At 40.4% G+C, this 17,366-nt stretch overlaps 2 protein-coding genes across 3 annotated transcripts in view; one reads left to right on the plus strand and one right to left on the minus strand.

The window, feature by feature from the left end:
- Positions 1 to 17,366, minus strand: part of DOK6 (docking protein 6) — a 439,614-nt gene that overhangs the window by 244,792 nt on the left and 177,456 nt on the right. For both annotated transcript variants that reach the window (XM_050938848.1, XM_050938847.1), the window contains one exon: positions 2,764 to 2,878. In XM_050938848.1, the coding sequence (XP_050794805.1) occupies positions 2,764 to 2,878 (115 nt within the window). The remainder of the gene's footprint in view (positions 1 to 2,763; positions 2,879 to 17,366) is intronic.
- LOC127044256 (zinc finger protein with KRAB and SCAN domains 2-like) overlaps positions 1 to 17,366 on the plus strand; it is a 618,075-nt gene that overhangs the window by 116,933 nt on the left and 483,776 nt on the right. The gene's annotated exons all lie outside the window — the stretch shown is intronic.

The raw sequence follows: 17,366 nt of genomic DNA on the forward strand, positions 1-17,366 counted from the left end.
CTGCTCCATTATCTTCCCTGGCATAGAAGTTAAACTAACTGGTCTGTAGTTTCCTGGGTTGTTTTTATTTCCCTTTTTATAGATGGGCACTATATTTGCCCCCTTCTAGTCTTCTGGAATCTCCCCAGTCTCCCATGATTTCCCAAAGATAATGGCTAGAGGCTCAGATACCTCTTCTATTAACTCCTTGAGTATTCTAGGATGCATTTCATCAGGCCCTGGTGACTTGCAGGCATCTAACTTTTCTAAGTGATTTTTTACTTGCTCTTTCCTTATTTTCTCTTCTAAACCTACCCTCTTCCCGTAAGCATTCACTATATTAGACATTCCTTCAGACTTCTCAGTGAAGACCGAAATAAAGAAGTCATTAAGCATCTCTGCCATTTCCAAGTCTCCCGTTACTGTTTCCCCCTCCTAACTGAGCAGTGGGCCTACCCTGTCCTTGGTCCTCCTCTTGCTTCTAATGTATTGATAAAAAGTCTTCTTGTTTCCCTTTATTCCCATAGCTAGTTTGAGTTCATTTTGTGCCTTTGCCTTTCTAAACTTGCCTCTGCATTCCTGTGTTATTTGCCTATATTCATCCTTTGTAATCTGACCTAGTTTCCATTTTTTATACGATGCCTTTTTATTTTGTAGGTCACGCAAGATCTCAAGGGTAAGCCAAGGTGGTCTTTTGCCACATTTTCTATCTTTCCTACCCATCGGAATAGCTTGCTTTTGGGCCCTTAATAGCGTCTCTTTGAAAAACTGCCAACTCTCCTCAGTTGTTTTTCCCCTCAGTCTTGATTCCCATGGGACCTTACCTATCAGCTCTCTGAGCTTACCAAAATCCGCCTTCCTGAAATCCATTGTCTCTATTTTGCTGTACTCCCTTCTACCCTTCCTTAGAATTGCAAACTCTATGATTTCATGATCACTTTCACCCAAGCTTCCTTCTACTTTTAAATTCTCAACAAGTTCCTCCCTATTTGTTAAAATCAAGTCTAGAACAGCTTCCCCCCTAGTAGCTTTTTCAACTTTCTGAAATAAAAAGTTGTCTGCAATGCAGTCCAGGAACTTATTGGATAGTCGGTGCCCTGCGGTGTTATTTTCCCAACATATATCTGGATAGTTGAAGTCCCCCATCACCACCAAATCTTGGGCTTTGGATGATTTTGTTAGTTGTTTGAAAAAAGCCTCATCCACCTCTTCCACCTGATTAGGTGGCCTGTAGTAGACTCCCAGCATGACATCACCTTTGTTTTTTACCCCCTTTTAGCCTAACCCACTGCACCCAACCAGTCTCAGCAGGAAACTTCTACCATCAATACTCTACCCATCTTCCCTCATTTGTCACCAAGACATTCACAAAAATCTCAGACAACACGTTTGGTTTGGGTTCTAGACAGGTAAATTTAGAGTGAGTGAGAGTGCCCTTCTTTCCACATCAGAGTGGTCATTTTATATCATTTTCAGTTTTTTGTGTTTGGCAGTCTCAAATTAGAATATGCAGTTTCCCCCAAAACGGTGAACCACAGCCACTGGGAGCTGTGTGTGCGGGGGGTTGGGGGAGCTGGCGGCGTGCCTGCGGACAGTCAACATCAGCAAAATGTCTCGCGGCCTGCAATCAGATTACCCTGATGGGCTGCATGCAGCCCACGGGCCACAGGTTGCCCACCACTGGCCTAGAGTCTCGGATAGGTGTCTATTATTTTTTAACTCTAAAATAGATAAATACAACTAACAGACTCACTGACACATACCACCTATCTACCTTTGCTGCTGGTACCCCTGAACTGGATCCTAGAAAATCACTGCAATTTTTTTTCTTTTACCACAAAATTCACTTCTGTGTCAGGTTATCCCTCTGATTTTGAGTAGCCTTACGGATACTACTCATGTGAATGGAGTTAAGCACATGGATAAATGTTTGCATGACTGGGCCCTAAATGTGCATATCCAATGATATATCACTGTTGTACCTCCCATTTTGCAATCTCCCTTCCCAATATTTATTGTTATCCTTTGCGGTGTTACATCTAATTTGGACTGTCTGCTCTTAGAGAATGTCATTTTATTTGTCTGTAATGATCTGTTACATGCATTTTACTGTATATTGTTTAGTAATAATTAAAGAAATATATAGCTTGAAACAATCTAGGACCTCTTTAAACAAATGTGTGTTGTCAATTAATAACAAATGTGCACATACTTGTGTGGTTTCAAAACAAGAAAGCTAGTGTACTTTAAAAATACAAAGCATTTGGTGTCTCAGTAATGATAGATGATTTTATGAACCACAACACCCAAATACACTCAGAACTTTACTTATTCATCATGCCAGGTAACTGTTCAATACACAAATTGCTTGAAGTTCAGCTTTAAAGTGTCCTGAGATTTTAATTGTTTTTTTGCCTCCCTTGTGTGAAAGCATCACTCCCCTAACAAATGCCTATAGCAACAATTTGCAAAAACCAGAATCCATGTCACTGCTTCCCTTAATAATGTCCCACAGGTATGGTTACTTGTTCTACAAGCTTAGCTGAAAACCTCAAGAGTCTCTGGACCATATGGGCACAAAAACCAGACAAAAACAAATAAAAAATTATCACCAAAACCTCTGTAAACAACAACACAATCAAAACTTCCAATATTGCTTACTTTAAAAAAAATGCAACACATTCCGTTTAAGATAAGATTCCTGTATCTTAATCCATCTTCTGAGTCATTGTTTCATATACAGCTTGATTTCCTGAAGCTGGAGATGTGGTAGTAATTGCTTACCTGACTCACAGGCAAATGTCTTTGATGTCTCATCATGAAAAATAATTGCCACTGCATGTTTCTTTGTCTCTCTAGGCAGTCTGGTTATGTTTTTGATGTTGTGAAGCTCAGTTACCTTGAAGTGAAGAGAAATGTATTTTAGACCAATGTATAAATAGTACAGAACATTCACCCCAGATGTTCAGTTTTCACTACAATCACCACATTGTCGGATCACCATCTGAATTCATTTTCTTGTAGCTGACAAACAATATACAAGTGTGTCAACAGCTGTAGAATTGTCTACAGAATTTATCTTCTGTCAAAAATGTATGGTCTTTTTTTTTTTCATTTTATGAGAAAAAGTATTAACCTATTCTTTTTCATCTAGAGTGGCTTTGATCACTCCCTATAATACAACAAACTTGTGCGAATATACAAATTGGCAAATCTGTTGTAGAATTTGTAGCAAGTACGTTGCTGTTAAAGAAATAGCAGTATCTTATTAGCCAAGGGAAGCAGCCAATTAATTGTACCAATTAATACCTTACACCTTCATATTGACACTGTGTCATTTATCTTAAGTGGAACGGGCAGCTCCAGTGCTGTCCTTGTCAGAACTAGAAAGTCTTGATTCTAACTTTAACTGTATTGATCCAAAAATTGAGAAGGTCCAGGAAAAATTTAGCAAGAAGAAATTAGCCATAATATTAAAAAAAAAGTATAAAAAATGCAATATATATTTCCCCATCATTCAAGTCACATGGATAACTTCAATTAGCACTAAATGGGAGAAAAATACCCAGAAAAATACGAGTACTACTAGTATTGTCTCGTAAATAGTACTTCCCATTACAAGGCCCTGATTTTAGTTCCTCAGAACTTTGTGAAACTTTAACCGTTTGGGCTGAAATTTTCCAGGTCAAGTGTCTCCCTCATGCTGAATTGTTTTGAAATTTTTCAGTCAAAACAATTCAGCTATTTATAAAAAAGCTGCTAAGGGTTTTATCCATAATAACAAAATTCTGGAGACCTTTTCTATGGACAGCTCTAGCACTCAGATTCAGGAACTAAAAATTTGGCAGGGAGGTGACTTTTATGTTACCAATGGGCCTTTTGCTGTCCCCCTGAAAATGTGCCCAAATTTGGCCAATTTATAAGCATTTGAAAAAATTCCCCTTTGCATATGCTCAGTAGAGACTTCAGGGATTTTAGCTGCTAAACTCTCACAAATTTCTATTCACACTGAGCATGTTCCAGCCCAGGGCTACAAAGGACTTTCCCTATACTTGCTTGTTTGGGTTGCTACGGGCTGTGAGGGTCTGGACTCCGGACCTGAGAGCAGGGAGTTTGTCTCATGAAAGCAATGACACTCCTACTCCCAATGCCCAGAATGCAGAGGTCAAAAGAGCTAGATCAGCTGGGAGCAGTAGATTGCAGAAGGAAAATGATCAGGATGAGAGAAGGTAGAGAGCAGTACTGAAGGCTGGCAGTGGGGGAAGAGAGGGAAAAAACTGGGATGGAATTTGGGAAGGATATGACTGGTTGGGCAAGGAGACTGAATTGGAATTCAGTAGGTAATAGGGGAGACAGATTGGTGAGGAGTTGGAAGGACACTGGAATGGCTGGGAAAAGAGACTGGGACCAAGAACCATGAGGTGCAGAGTGGGAGAACGTGAAGATGGAGGAGAGGCAGATCTGATGAGGAACCAGAATAAAAGAGAAGAACTAGGACTGGCGGGCCAGAAAGACAGAGATAAGGAGCTGAGGGGACATTAAGACTGGATGAGGAACCCAGGGAGGGAGATTGGAATTGCCAGCCAATAAGGATGGTAAATATTTGGAGAGAGAGAGAGTCAAATCAGATGACACACTAGGGATGGGGAACAGGACAGGTAATGACTGGGGCAAGGAGACTGTGCCTGGGATGAGATGCCTAAGGAGTGGGGACCAGGATAGGATAGACAAGGAGAATGGGATTAGAACAAGATGAAAAGTGTGGGGAATTAATAAGACTGGCACAAAGACAGGTCAGAGAGGGTGGCGCACCAGGGTCTGTGCCCACTAGCACACACTCCATTCTACTACCTGGAATGGAATACCAGATTCCTTAAGTCTCACCAAAGCTCTGCTGTCAGCAAATTTCTGTCAAACTGACTGACAAAGGGTCCCATCTCTCTCTAAACAGTGGTCCAAAGACAAAATGACAACCTACTACTGCTACCAGTTACTCTTTAGGTCAAATGGCAGAGGTCTGTGTGGTTGATCTAAAGGTTCCAACCCTGCTGATGAACTATTTGGGTGTCAATATTATGCGATGGAATTTTGGGGGTTTTCCCCCCATTTGCTCTCATAAAAACCTTGGAAGTTGTACACAAAGGATCTATGTTAAAAGAACATTACTGAGGCCTAATCTCCACTGGCAAACCCTCCTAGAGTAGATACACTGATAGTGGCAAAAAGGTTCTTTTTCTGATATACACTGGTGGTTCCCCAAACAAAGTAAGCTCTACCAACAAAAAATATCTCTGCTTTTGCTGGTATGATTGTGTCTACACTAGGGTTTTTGCCACTTTAGTAATCCTGTTAAAAAACAAAACAAAACAAAACCCTAACTGACATTACTATACCTGCAAAAGTTTCTAATGTAGACCTAGTCTAAGACTGTAAAGTCAAGCACTCAAAAGTTAGGAAATACAGAATTAAGGTTACTTGTGTAACCTTAACTCACCCCCCTTGTGAATATGAATTATGATGCAGTCTTTAATTACATGATCACATACTATATATTCCACAAGACCCCTGCCTCAGGGCACAGGATGGACAGTGCTCATTGAATAAACAGCTATTCAATATTTTGTTTTAGCTTCATTGTTCAACACGTGGCCCCAAATCTTTTGTACCGCACACTGCTCTGAAGACAGAATTGTTCATTTCCTCACAGTTTTTTTTTATGGCGCTCATCACCATAGTATCTGAATACTTCATAAACAATTTATTTAATATTCACAATACTCCCCCACCTCCATGAGGTGAGGGGATGGTATTATCCCATTTTACAAATGGGAGCTAAGGCACATAGAGATTACAGTCAAAAGTATCCACTAATCTCAATTAGTGACATCTGTTGCCTCCAGAGAAGCTCTGCAAAGAAGGAAGGGGGAAAAAAATCATTAATTAATGGTGGAAGGGAAGGAAGCCCAGATTCCAATAACTGAAGGGCAGGAAGATGCCAGAATTTAATAAATGTAGGGGAACCCAAAATTAATTCACTAGAAGATAGGAGGGGGCAGAAACTCACAGGCTCATTAATTAGGAAGAGGATTTAGGGCTTAGAAATCATGTGTTTGATTGATTGGAGGGAGCCCAAATTAATTAACTGAGGTGCAGGATAGTTCTCAGTGTTCGATTACTGGGGGAACTCAGAATCTATTAAATAATTTATTATCAGCAATCCATGGACATAGGGGTAGGGAAATAGGTTTCACCCATACTCTGAGTCCCTCTCAACTTCAGCATAGGGCTCTTGGATGTCAGTGATGGGGAGAAAACCCCAACACTTTGGCACCAGGACTATGGCCAAAATACATGTGAGAGGAGCATTCAAGAGAAGGAGTGGCTTTATCTCTTCCCAGACTTCTCAAAACTCCAGCCAAGCTAGCAACGTGGTTATTTACTGGTAGGGGAGTGAAGATGTAAATTAAAATGATGTAGCTTTGGAGGATTTGTAGCCTTGGAAGTATGAAATCTCAGGTACTTTTCACTATGGCTAGCAAAGTTGGGCCCATATTTTTAAAGGTATTTAGGCACCTAAGGATGCAGATACGCGGCTAGTGAGTTTTTTCAAAGATGCCTAACTGCCATTGACTAAAGATTAGGTGTTCAGAATCTAAATAGATAAGTAACACTATAACATGCAAGAAATATAGATGATCCTAATTAAATGGGAAAAAGCATATGAAGAGGGTATTGGAGGTATCTGTATAAATGGTTGTGAGGACAACATTCAGAAAAACCCAGTACAATACGCACTAAATTAACAATGGAAGGTTTCTCTCTCTGGAGCAGGAGGAAAGGAAATATTACATAATAATCTTCAAAAGCTTTGAATGGTGACAAGATGTCATAAACTGTATCAAGAACTCTTTAAACAACTCTTCAGCCAGAGGTGTAAGCTATTCTAGGTAGTGATTTTTTCCTTTATCACTTGAGGATTAAAGACTATCAACATGATCCTGCAGTAAATAGTTCCTGACTTGCCACTGATTTAAAAAAAATAGATAAAAAATACTGCAATCTGGGCACCAAAACAATATAAGAATTTTGACAGTAACTCAAATTTTATTCAGAGGCTACTATCAACAAAACTGGGGAGACATATTTAGCCATCCATACAGAAGCAAAAGTTTCTACTAGTCTCTCATACTAATCAGTATATTAAATTACATCATGCAATAAATAATTGTATTAAAATACATCAGCAGTACATTTTCTGTTGAAAAATCAGGATCAGTCACACACAGAGAAGCTTTCAACAGTTGGAAGTAAGCAGGGGATAGACTCATAGACTCTAGGACTGGAAGGGACCTCGAGAGGTCATCGAGTCCAGTAAATGGATGAGTCCTTCTGTTTCACGTCTTCACTGGGAAGAAATGCTCTGCCTTGATATTCATGGGAGTCTGATACAAACCTTGGGAGCAGGGCAATACACAACACCTGTTTGCTTTACTCACAGTCTAAAGATATCAAAACTTCAGTGGCACAACAGACATGTGTACAATGAAAAACATTTAATCCTTAAATGAGAGACCATTTTCTGCCACATTCTCTTTGTCCTTTTCTATGTGCTATGACCAGCACTGAGCCGCCATGGTTCTCCAGATTTTCAATAGACTGTAAAGTTCCTTGTTTTGGTAGATCAAGTACAGCTGCATGAAATTCACATTTTGTTTCATGGGATTTTGATTCCTAAAATGTTGTGGGCTCCCTGCCACTCATATTGGTTCTACATGGCAGGGGGATAATTCTTTGTTGAATAATGCATAATTTCATGTAGAAAATATGCTTATTTTTTCCATAAAAATCATGAAATTTTCTATGGAAATGGGCCTATTCTCAACACCGTAAGAAAATATTTGGAGTTGTTTTACATTTAATTACAAAAGCACTGTTATTAGAAACCTCTTTAGAGCCTGTTCTCAGGATTTTTCTTGGTCAATAAAAATAGAACTTTAATACTGAATTTAATTTTAAAAGGCTACTTCTCTTGCCACTAACAGGACATTGCCTACTTGAAATCCACCCATTTCCCGAAAGTGCAGTTAGAATTACTTTCAGGTACTCCCAACTGCTCGAGCCTTCTTAATGACTTTGTGGTTTTCAAGTCACACATTTTCATTTTTTACAAGTATTTCTCAGTATGATATGCCCACACAAATATCGGGACAAATTGACCAAAAGGCTACACACGTGAAACTGACTACCGAGAAACAGGGAAAAATAGACCATATCAAAGTACTGCCAAGTACATAAAATGGACAAAACTGGAAAAAACAGTCAAGGTGTTTGCTTTCTTTAATCTGTTACTGATAGTAATCTGAGATAAAACTGTCCTGTGAACTGATGCAAAAATAATCACCTTAGCAATGGTGGTGGAGCCTTCCCAAAAGTGGGTGGGTCCCCACCCCCTCCATGGCTCCATTCCACCCCTTCTACCCAAGGCTGTCCCCAGCCAAGCTGGAGCAGGCTGGGAGCCATGGACCCTCCACCTGCCTGGAGTAGGGGGGCCAAGAGATCTCCCAGCCCTATTGCACGCCCAGCAGGCCCTCTGCTCAGGGTTTGTGGCTCCTGCACAGCTCTCCCCAACCCAGCTCCGGCCAGGGGATGAGGCCTTGGAGTCGCAGCGTGGCCCTGGTAACAGCTGCACTGCACGGCCAAGCAGCTGTGAGGAGCCATGGTGTGGACCCTCCACCTGCCCTGTGCGAGGGGTCCTAGAGGCAGGGATACAGGCTGCTCTCTGCCCCCCCTTCAGCTCCGGCAGGTGGAGGGTCCATGGTGCCCCATGCTGCCCAGGTTCCCTGGCTGGTCTCGAGATGCCGGCCTGGCTGGGTAGGCGGAATGGCTCATGGCAAAAAAGTGGATGGGCCAGGCCTGTCCACTTTCAAAAAATGGGAGGACCATGGGTCCACCAGTTCCAGCACCCTTGCACCTTATCAAAGAAAAGAATCCAGTTTTCACATCATTTTGCTTCTGGCATTTTAGCAATTCCCTCTGTTCATAATGGGCCTCTTACAGAAATGCAAAAAGGGATACAAAATTGTCTTCAAAAGCCTGCTGGGGATTATCCTTAAATAAGAGAATCACTGATTGGCAGAAAGCTAGCATTGTTAGCTCCTCAACTGCTCCTGCCAGCTCAACTTGTACTGAGGACCAGATAAGTTCATGACTGCTCCTAGCATCAAAATGTGGAAAGCTAGTAGAAAGCAACTTACGCCTCTGTACTCAAGTGTGCTAAGTGCAAGATCTTAAATATCTAGTTGTGCTTGTGTCCACACTTAAATTTATCTTCCACTGCTGTAAGTGGCCTATTATGCCAACATAGTAATATCACCTCCCCAAGCAGCACTGAGCCAAGGTCAAGGTACAGAGATCAACACAGCAGATACGTGGACACTGTGCTACCTGTGTCAACCCTAACAGTCATCCAGCAGCTTTACCACAATGCCCAACACTGACTGATCTGGTCACCATTGTGAACTCTACTGCCCAGGGGTTATGGAGACTGGAAGCTACACCTCTCCTTTACACACCCACAAATTTTGTAAATTCCTTTTCCTGATTTCCTGTCTAGCAGCTCTCCATTGTTGCATGTAACTGCCCAGCTGACCATGCCAGCTACATGCTCCAGACAAACTCAGCCTGGAGGAGACAAAAGATATTGGATCTCTTGGGCCTGTGGGTAGAAGAGGCTGTGCAAGCACAGCTATGGACCTACCATGGAAATGTGGATATCTACAAGCAGATTGCTCAGCCTGCCCCTGTGGTTCCTAACTATTTTCTGTGGCTTAACCTTGGGCCTCAGGTCCTGGTTCCATTCTATGGCTTGACCCCACCCCTTCAGCTCTGGACCCAGGTTATTGATTGTGGCTCGACTTCCTTCTCCAGTCCATCTATGGACGTGACTGTCCGGCTCTGGTCCCTGACATCCCCACTCATGAAAACTCCTCTTTCTCATCCTTGTGTGTGCCTGAGGGCAATGACGGATTTCTCAAAATATGTGATGTTGTTGTAGTTCTGTTGGTCCCAGGACAATAGAGAGATGTGGATGAGGTAATATCTTCTATTGGACCAACTTCTTGTCTCGCCCACCAACAGATTTTGGTTCAATAATAGATATTACCTCCCCTACCTTGTCTCTTTCAGATTTCTCAATGGCTTTCATTCCAAGGTCTAGCTCTGAAGTTTTGCTTTTACTTCAGATTGTTTTTTCCCCACTCTGCTAGGCCTTCTAAGAGAATGCCTTTGTGATGGTTGCTCCATTATTTGGCAGTTAGATCAATTCAGCCCTAATAGCTTGCAATCACTGGTCTTATGATTATGGGTGGAGAGGGAGCTGAAACAATGCTCCTCCTGACATTCCAACTGGTCATCTCAGAAATCCTATAACATATTTTGGGATATAGACAAATATATATTAACAAGCACTCCCACATTCATCATAAAGTAGCTCTGCCACATTCAAGTCGTTCAACTAAATGGTCTTTCCTAGCCTCATTGCCTACAAGTCTATGGAAAAAATACATGGTAAAAAGTAAAGTTTTTGCTTTGTTGTTCAATGGACACTCACGACCACAGTCATCAGGTCACTAGTTTTTCTATGACTGTGACAAAAACTTAATATTAGGAGTATTTTCCTTACATTGTAAATCAAAAGTCAAGAGTTGGGCCTCTTTAGAAAGCTTGCACACCAGACTATTACTCCTACCCCCAGTGAAAAGAATGTCGACTGTCCAGCCTAATGCATAGTCAAACTACTCTAGCTATCCCCAGAATGTTTTTGTTGTTGATTAGAATGGGTAATTTTGTTCTAGTGATCAGTCACTATGATCATATATTGGTGTACCTGTTAACACTACTGCTGATTTTTCTATTAAGCCATTGTCTATTTCGCAGTAATACGGCCCTTGTTTCTGCAGCACGAACTAATCTCTATTATGTCTAGTGCTGTTTCTGAGTCCAGAATCTTGTTCTTTTCCAAGCCAGGTCTCTGATGCAATGTCTCACAATGCTGTCCAAGGACCAATTTCAGATGGTCTATAGAGCTATTTCTGTTACAAGGATGAAACATATGGAAGTCTTGAAATTCTTGATAGCAGAACCTAGCATTCTTTATACAGAGATGATGTGTAACTCTTGATAGTGGGGGGATGGCATAATTTAAAGGTTCGGCCACCCCTGAACAGCTTGAGTCATGGCCTGCCCTAGGCAGATCCCCCTTACCCTCACTCTCTACTCCCAGAAAGCAGCAGCCATTCCCTGCAGCACCCAGCTATTGCTCCTGCCTCTCCCCGTAGGGCACAGCTCACAGTCTGCTCATTCTCCGAGATCACTGGACTGGCTCAGCTTCACCAGCTGCTGCGCAGGGCTGGCTCTAAGTCAACAAGAAATTCATGCACGGGAGTTGGGCAGCCCCAGCCCTGCCCCAAGCCCTTGAAAGCTAGGTGGTTTCCAGCTGTGGCTTCCAAGGCCCTCCATCTCTCCCCCCACCCCTGCAACCAGGGGCTCTTGCGCATTAGCCACCCCGTGGCCCTGGTTAAATGCTTCCCAGGTCTCTGTGCGAGACCCGAACAAACACTGGGGTAGGCGCCCAGCCTCACGGGCCCCTGCAAGCCTCTGGCAAATGTGGCATTTGCCTTCCATGTGCAGCCCCGTTGATGTGGCTGGAGGGTCGCTGTAGGTCAGCACAAGGGTGACAAAGGGCGTCTCTGTTTTGAAATAAACTACTGTGCACTCACGTATTTAGAACCCACTCCCTTCAAAAAAAGAAATACAAATAAAAATATAAGCACTGGCAGAAATCTTGGGGAGCACATAGTGTCGCCTCTGTCTGTAAGTGTTTCCAAAGGCTTTTTAGACAAACTAACCCCCCGCCCCATCCAAAAAATACTACACAAGAACAAGCACCTTGAACATCCACTCCATGTCTTCATTAGGTGTGTCTTTGGTATGAAGTCAATTGTGATCATATTTGCAGATGATATCGAAATAGGAGAGGTAATAAACTCACAATATAGAAGTGATATGAGCTTCACCATCCATCCCCTTTAATCTACTACATATATAAAAAAAATCTCTTCTGCAAAAAAAAGAAAACCACACACACAAAAAAACGGAATTAACAACATACATTCTTAACTTCACCATTCAGTTGCACTGTTTTTCGTTACACTTACTTCGTTTATATCTCTGCATAAACTAAATTTTTCAGGACAGGTGCTTTGTTATTATGGTGATGGGGGATATACAGGTAAATAGATGCATCAATACACTGATAGTCTTCATATCTGTCTTTGAAGCACAGAACATATTGTTAATACCGTATTAAGAATCATAATTAATAATAGAGCAGTGGGGCTACAGGCATCAATAAGAGATTTGATGATAATAAATGTAAAATCCTACATATCAGGAGATGCAATGAATTGCACAGATACAACATGGGATGACTAACTAATAGCTGAACCAATCACACTGAAATGAGTTCATTTTCATTTTGCCTACTTAATACTCTACTAAAATTACTTTCTTATTCAATCAGGTTATATTGTGGAATTGAGATTTACAGGGGAGAGGAGGAAGGTCCACATTAATATATGTCTTAATATATGCCTTGCAAAGTTACAAAAGAGATCCGCTGCAGTATTCATTTATGCAAATAAATCTTGTCTGTGTATATAACTCACATCCAGGAACATGATCCTAAAATGATATATTTTAATAGCTCACTGCTCCACAGTGCAGTCCTAAATTATAGTAAGAAAATAAAGTCCTATGACAAACAAAAACAGATAAATGAAGACATGCAAAAACAATACATAGAACTATAGAAATGTGGGACTAAGGGACTTTGAGAAGTTATCAAGTCCAGCACCCTGCATTGAAGCCAAGTAAACCTAGATCATCCCTTACAGTTTTCTGTCCAAGCTGTTCTCAAAAGCCCCTAGTGATGGGGGTTCCACAGCCTCCTTTGGAAAACTATAGTTAGAAAGTTTTTCCTAATATCTAACTTAAATCTCCCTTGCTGTGGTTTAAAGTCACTACTTTTTGTCCTACCTTCAGTGGACATGGAGAACAATTGATCACAGTCCTCTTTATAACTGTTCTTAACATGTTTAAAGACGTTTCAGTTTGTGATCCACTATAATCCCCGATCCTTTTCAGCAGTAGTACCACCTAGCTACATATTCCCCATTTTTGTAAGATTCCTAAGTGAAGTACTTTGCACTTGTCTTTATTGAATGTTATCTTGTCGATTTCAGACCAATTATCCAATTTGCCAAGATCATTTTAAATTCTAATCCTGCCCTCCAAAGTGCTTGCAGTCCATCTCAGCTTGGTGCCATCTGCAGATGTCATAAGAACTCTCTTCGCTCCATTTTCCAAATTATACATGAAAACATTGAATAGTACTGGATCCAGGACTGACCCCTGTGGGATCCTGCTAGGTATCCTCCCAGTTTGACAGTGAACCACTGATAACTACTCTTTGTATGGTCTTTCAACCAGTTGTGCACCCACCTTGTAGTAATTTCATTTAGACCACTTTTCCCTAGTACCATCAGAGGAAATTGAAAAACACCAAACATTTTATTCTTAGGCATGTCCTGTTTGAATAATTCTAAAAATATATACTTCCTCATATCTGGAAGTAGGACAGGGAATGTTCTTGAGAGTCCATATACCTCATAGTATTTACATTGCACAGAATCTGGAAATTGCCTGGGTGGAAGGAAAGGTCTGAACTGACATGAATGGATTTCTATTTTCTAGCATGCCACTAGGTTCCTGTCGCTACATTTCTATTAACAACAACAATAGAAGTAGAGGAAAAGGACTGCAAAATGTAACTGTTCATCCTTTTCTTTCTGAATAATGGTCCACATGCGACCATCTGCTGTGCAATACCAAGCACATCATGACGTGAGGAAGGGACAACCAATGGAATGACAAAGGGCAGCAGCTCTGCTGCATTCTTGGCCCCAGACACTACAGAAATCCCTCACTCCAGAAGGGACAACACTGCAGGAAATGGAAGGAGCAACTGCTATATGTACAGTGATCCAAACAGAAAATTGCAGAGTGTTTGAGTCAGCAGTAGCTCCCTTTACATGGCTGAACCCTACTGACACCAAGTGGAAGTTGTGCTGGAGTTGCATAGCTTTGTGGGTCTAAAGGAGGCCATGCGGTCATTGAGAAGCAAGGAGAACCAGGAAATTCAGAAGTCTGGGTTTACAGGGGGATGTGTGTCCCAGATCTATGAGTATCTCAGGATATTTGTGGAAGCTGAACTCAACCGATATGGGACAGCAAATCCTGCCTTGCTAACCAGAACAGTTTAGGATAAAATGCATTTTCCTAGCTCCAGTGCAGCTTTTTATGGATAAGGACACAGCATGAGGCCAAGCACAGATATGGAAGGCTGAAAAACAAGCTTGAACAAAAAAATATTAAAAAATCTGGATACTGCAAAAACTGTTTTAGAGGGGTAGTGACAAAACTGAACGGAGAACAAAAGAACAGATAAGACAACACAGAATTAGATGAGGAAGGTTGAAGAGTCTATCAACAAAGTAACTATGAAGGAAGAAGAACAGAATAGAGGAATGAGAGAAAATGTAAATGAAGACCAGAGCCTACTGACTGAGCACACAGTCTTTTCATCCCTGCAGGTGGATTTCCCCCATGACAGGGCAGGCAGTAGTGCCAGTAATGCCATCCTCCAGGAGTTCTGCCAGGAAGACACATAGTGGCCTCTGCCCTTGCTCCCCAGGGCATGCCTCCAGCCACTTGACTTGCAAGCACCTGCCTCCAGGCCCAACATAGGCAACCTCCATCCTGTGGAGCTCACATAACAGGAAGGTGACTCAAGCCTCATGAATGGAAAAGGCTGATAAGAGAGAGACTAGCCTGAAATAAGTGAGAAAGAATAAACATACAAAACATAGACAAGGTACAGTCAAGAAAGGTTACTACAAGAAAATGAAAATTTGACAGAAAATATGCACAGCTCAGAAAATGAACATTCTATTATTTCTTATTGCCTTTTTATTTTAAATTTGATCTTTTAAAACAACTGAAACATTCTGAAGATCAAAATTCATCAGTTATTTTTGAGAGTGTAATCCTTATTATTTTAAATTTTGAACTGAGTGAAAAATAAATAAAAATCTTTCATTTATTCTTAGGATTTAAATAATTTAAAAAAAACCTGGAAATTGTATTTATCATTTGAACCATAAAACTGATTGACCTTCACCTTCAACAGAACATCATTATCATCATCATTAAACTGACTCCCAGAAAATTCACCCTGCTGTACCCTGTCATCATATGATGTAAAACCTGTCCAGCTACCAAACAAATCCATTCCAGAATTCTTTTGTCTTGTTGCCATGAAATCTAAGTATTTTTTTTTAAACTCATCATTTGATGGGGGGTTTGCTATATATTTCACAATATATATTAAGTGCTTCACAGTCTCTACAAGTTGGGACTACCAAATCTGCTTGATCACTGCAAATTATTAATGTAGACTGGCATTCATTAGCTAATAAGGCAGAGCGCTCATCACAGCAAGTTATTTCACTTTGTCTCTTGAAGTACACTACTATAATGTTTTCAGAACTGAACAACTGCTGTGTAATCCGTAAAATGAGCCAGCCCACTGGGGTTACAGTGTTCCTGGCCAATTGTCTGCAGTTGTAAAATGAAGTTTAAAGCCTCATTGTGATCTCTCTTATTTTAATCACCAATTATTAAATTTATAGCTACTGAAACAGAATTGCCTTTATACTTCAAAACAATACTTTGTATCATGCAGACAAAGATTAATCAACCATAATATAAAAACCCCAACCTCCATGATTCCCCCCATATATTTTCCAAACTACCATTCACTTTAATTCACAAATTGAATATCATAGAACAATCATCTTGGTGCATGATTAAAACAGAAAAACCTCAGGAAGAATTGAGAGTTTGGAAATGTTTTAAATAAGGCATAATTTGGTTAAAAGAACCATGCAATTTAGAATCCAAATTTAGATTTGAAAAATAAAGTAGTTTTGAGGATGTGGGGAGAGAGAGTTTAAAACAAAACCAAATATGAATAGCAAACATCTTATTATCTTCATTCCAAATGTCAATAAAGATGTTTTTTAAAACGGATCAGTCCCCTGATGTGATGGGAACGTAAACACAGTAGCATTGTGCTTTTGTCTGAGAAACAAAAATGGAGACTGATTAGTTTAGTGCAATCATCCAAGCAGATAATAATACATGAAGTTCATAAATGGTGAATTATTTCACTTTTAATAATATATTTAGATTATTACAGTATGACAATACTAGTAGAGTATGCCAGTCAGCTTCCATCTTTCATCCATCATAATGCTCTCTAATAGTCCATTTGGGTCCACACTTTTCATAATTGATCTGAATCCAAATGTGATTTTTTCCCCCCTGAAATATGTGTGAAATTTCATTTTCAGTAAAATCAAAAGTAAATATACCTTTCCAACTTTTAAATGTTGCCCCTGATTTGCTAAAAATGACACTATTATCAGAACTCCAGATCTGTCACTAACAGCTGTTTATTAAGTTTGAAGCTACTTTAGAACAAATTTTGACTAAAAATTCACTTGTGTATGTATAGCAGAATATTTTCATTATGGTTTAACAACTCAATAGTCTTTGGAACTACTGAACTACAGAATTCTGCTCTTTAAAATGATGTAAATCCAGACAAACAGTTTCCTTTAGTAGGAATAGGTGTTGAACTCTGCATAGATGAACTTGTGAAATCATGCAACCATCAGGGCATAAGTCTGATTTACCCCATTTTAAATAAAGTGAGAATTTGTCCCAATGATTTTTAAAGTTTTTCGTCAGACAAATTAAAATGAGACACATCTGTGTGTATTTTATTGGACAGGCATTGCTTTAACTGACTCCTGCAAAATTCAGGTGTACAAAATTCAGGGCATAATTTGCATCCACAATTTAAGTCTCTGAGTTGGTCAAGGCGCTCCATGTAGGTAGACTACTGAGCCTGCATGTAGTATCACTGACTTCGAAAGGATGCTGTCTATGTGGAGCTCATTGAGGAATCAGGGCCTAGCATCTAGCACTGATGCGTCTCCTCAGACATATAAATTAAGAGATTTGGCGCCTGATTTAGCAAATCACTTAAGCATGTGTTTAACTATAAGCACAAATAGTTCTATGCACTTAAAATGAATCATGCACATAAATCTTTGCAGAATTGGTGGCCTTATAAAATACATTGTAATAAATATAAAGTTACCACAATAAGGCTAACATTTTCAAAACATGTAGACAAGCCC

Source organism: Gopherus flavomarginatus, chromosome 2 (genome assembly GCF_025201925.1).
Source record: "Gopherus flavomarginatus isolate rGopFla2 chromosome 2, rGopFla2.mat.asm, whole genome shotgun sequence".
NCBI classification, from domain to species: domain Eukaryota; kingdom Metazoa; phylum Chordata; order Testudines; family Testudinidae; genus Gopherus; species Gopherus flavomarginatus.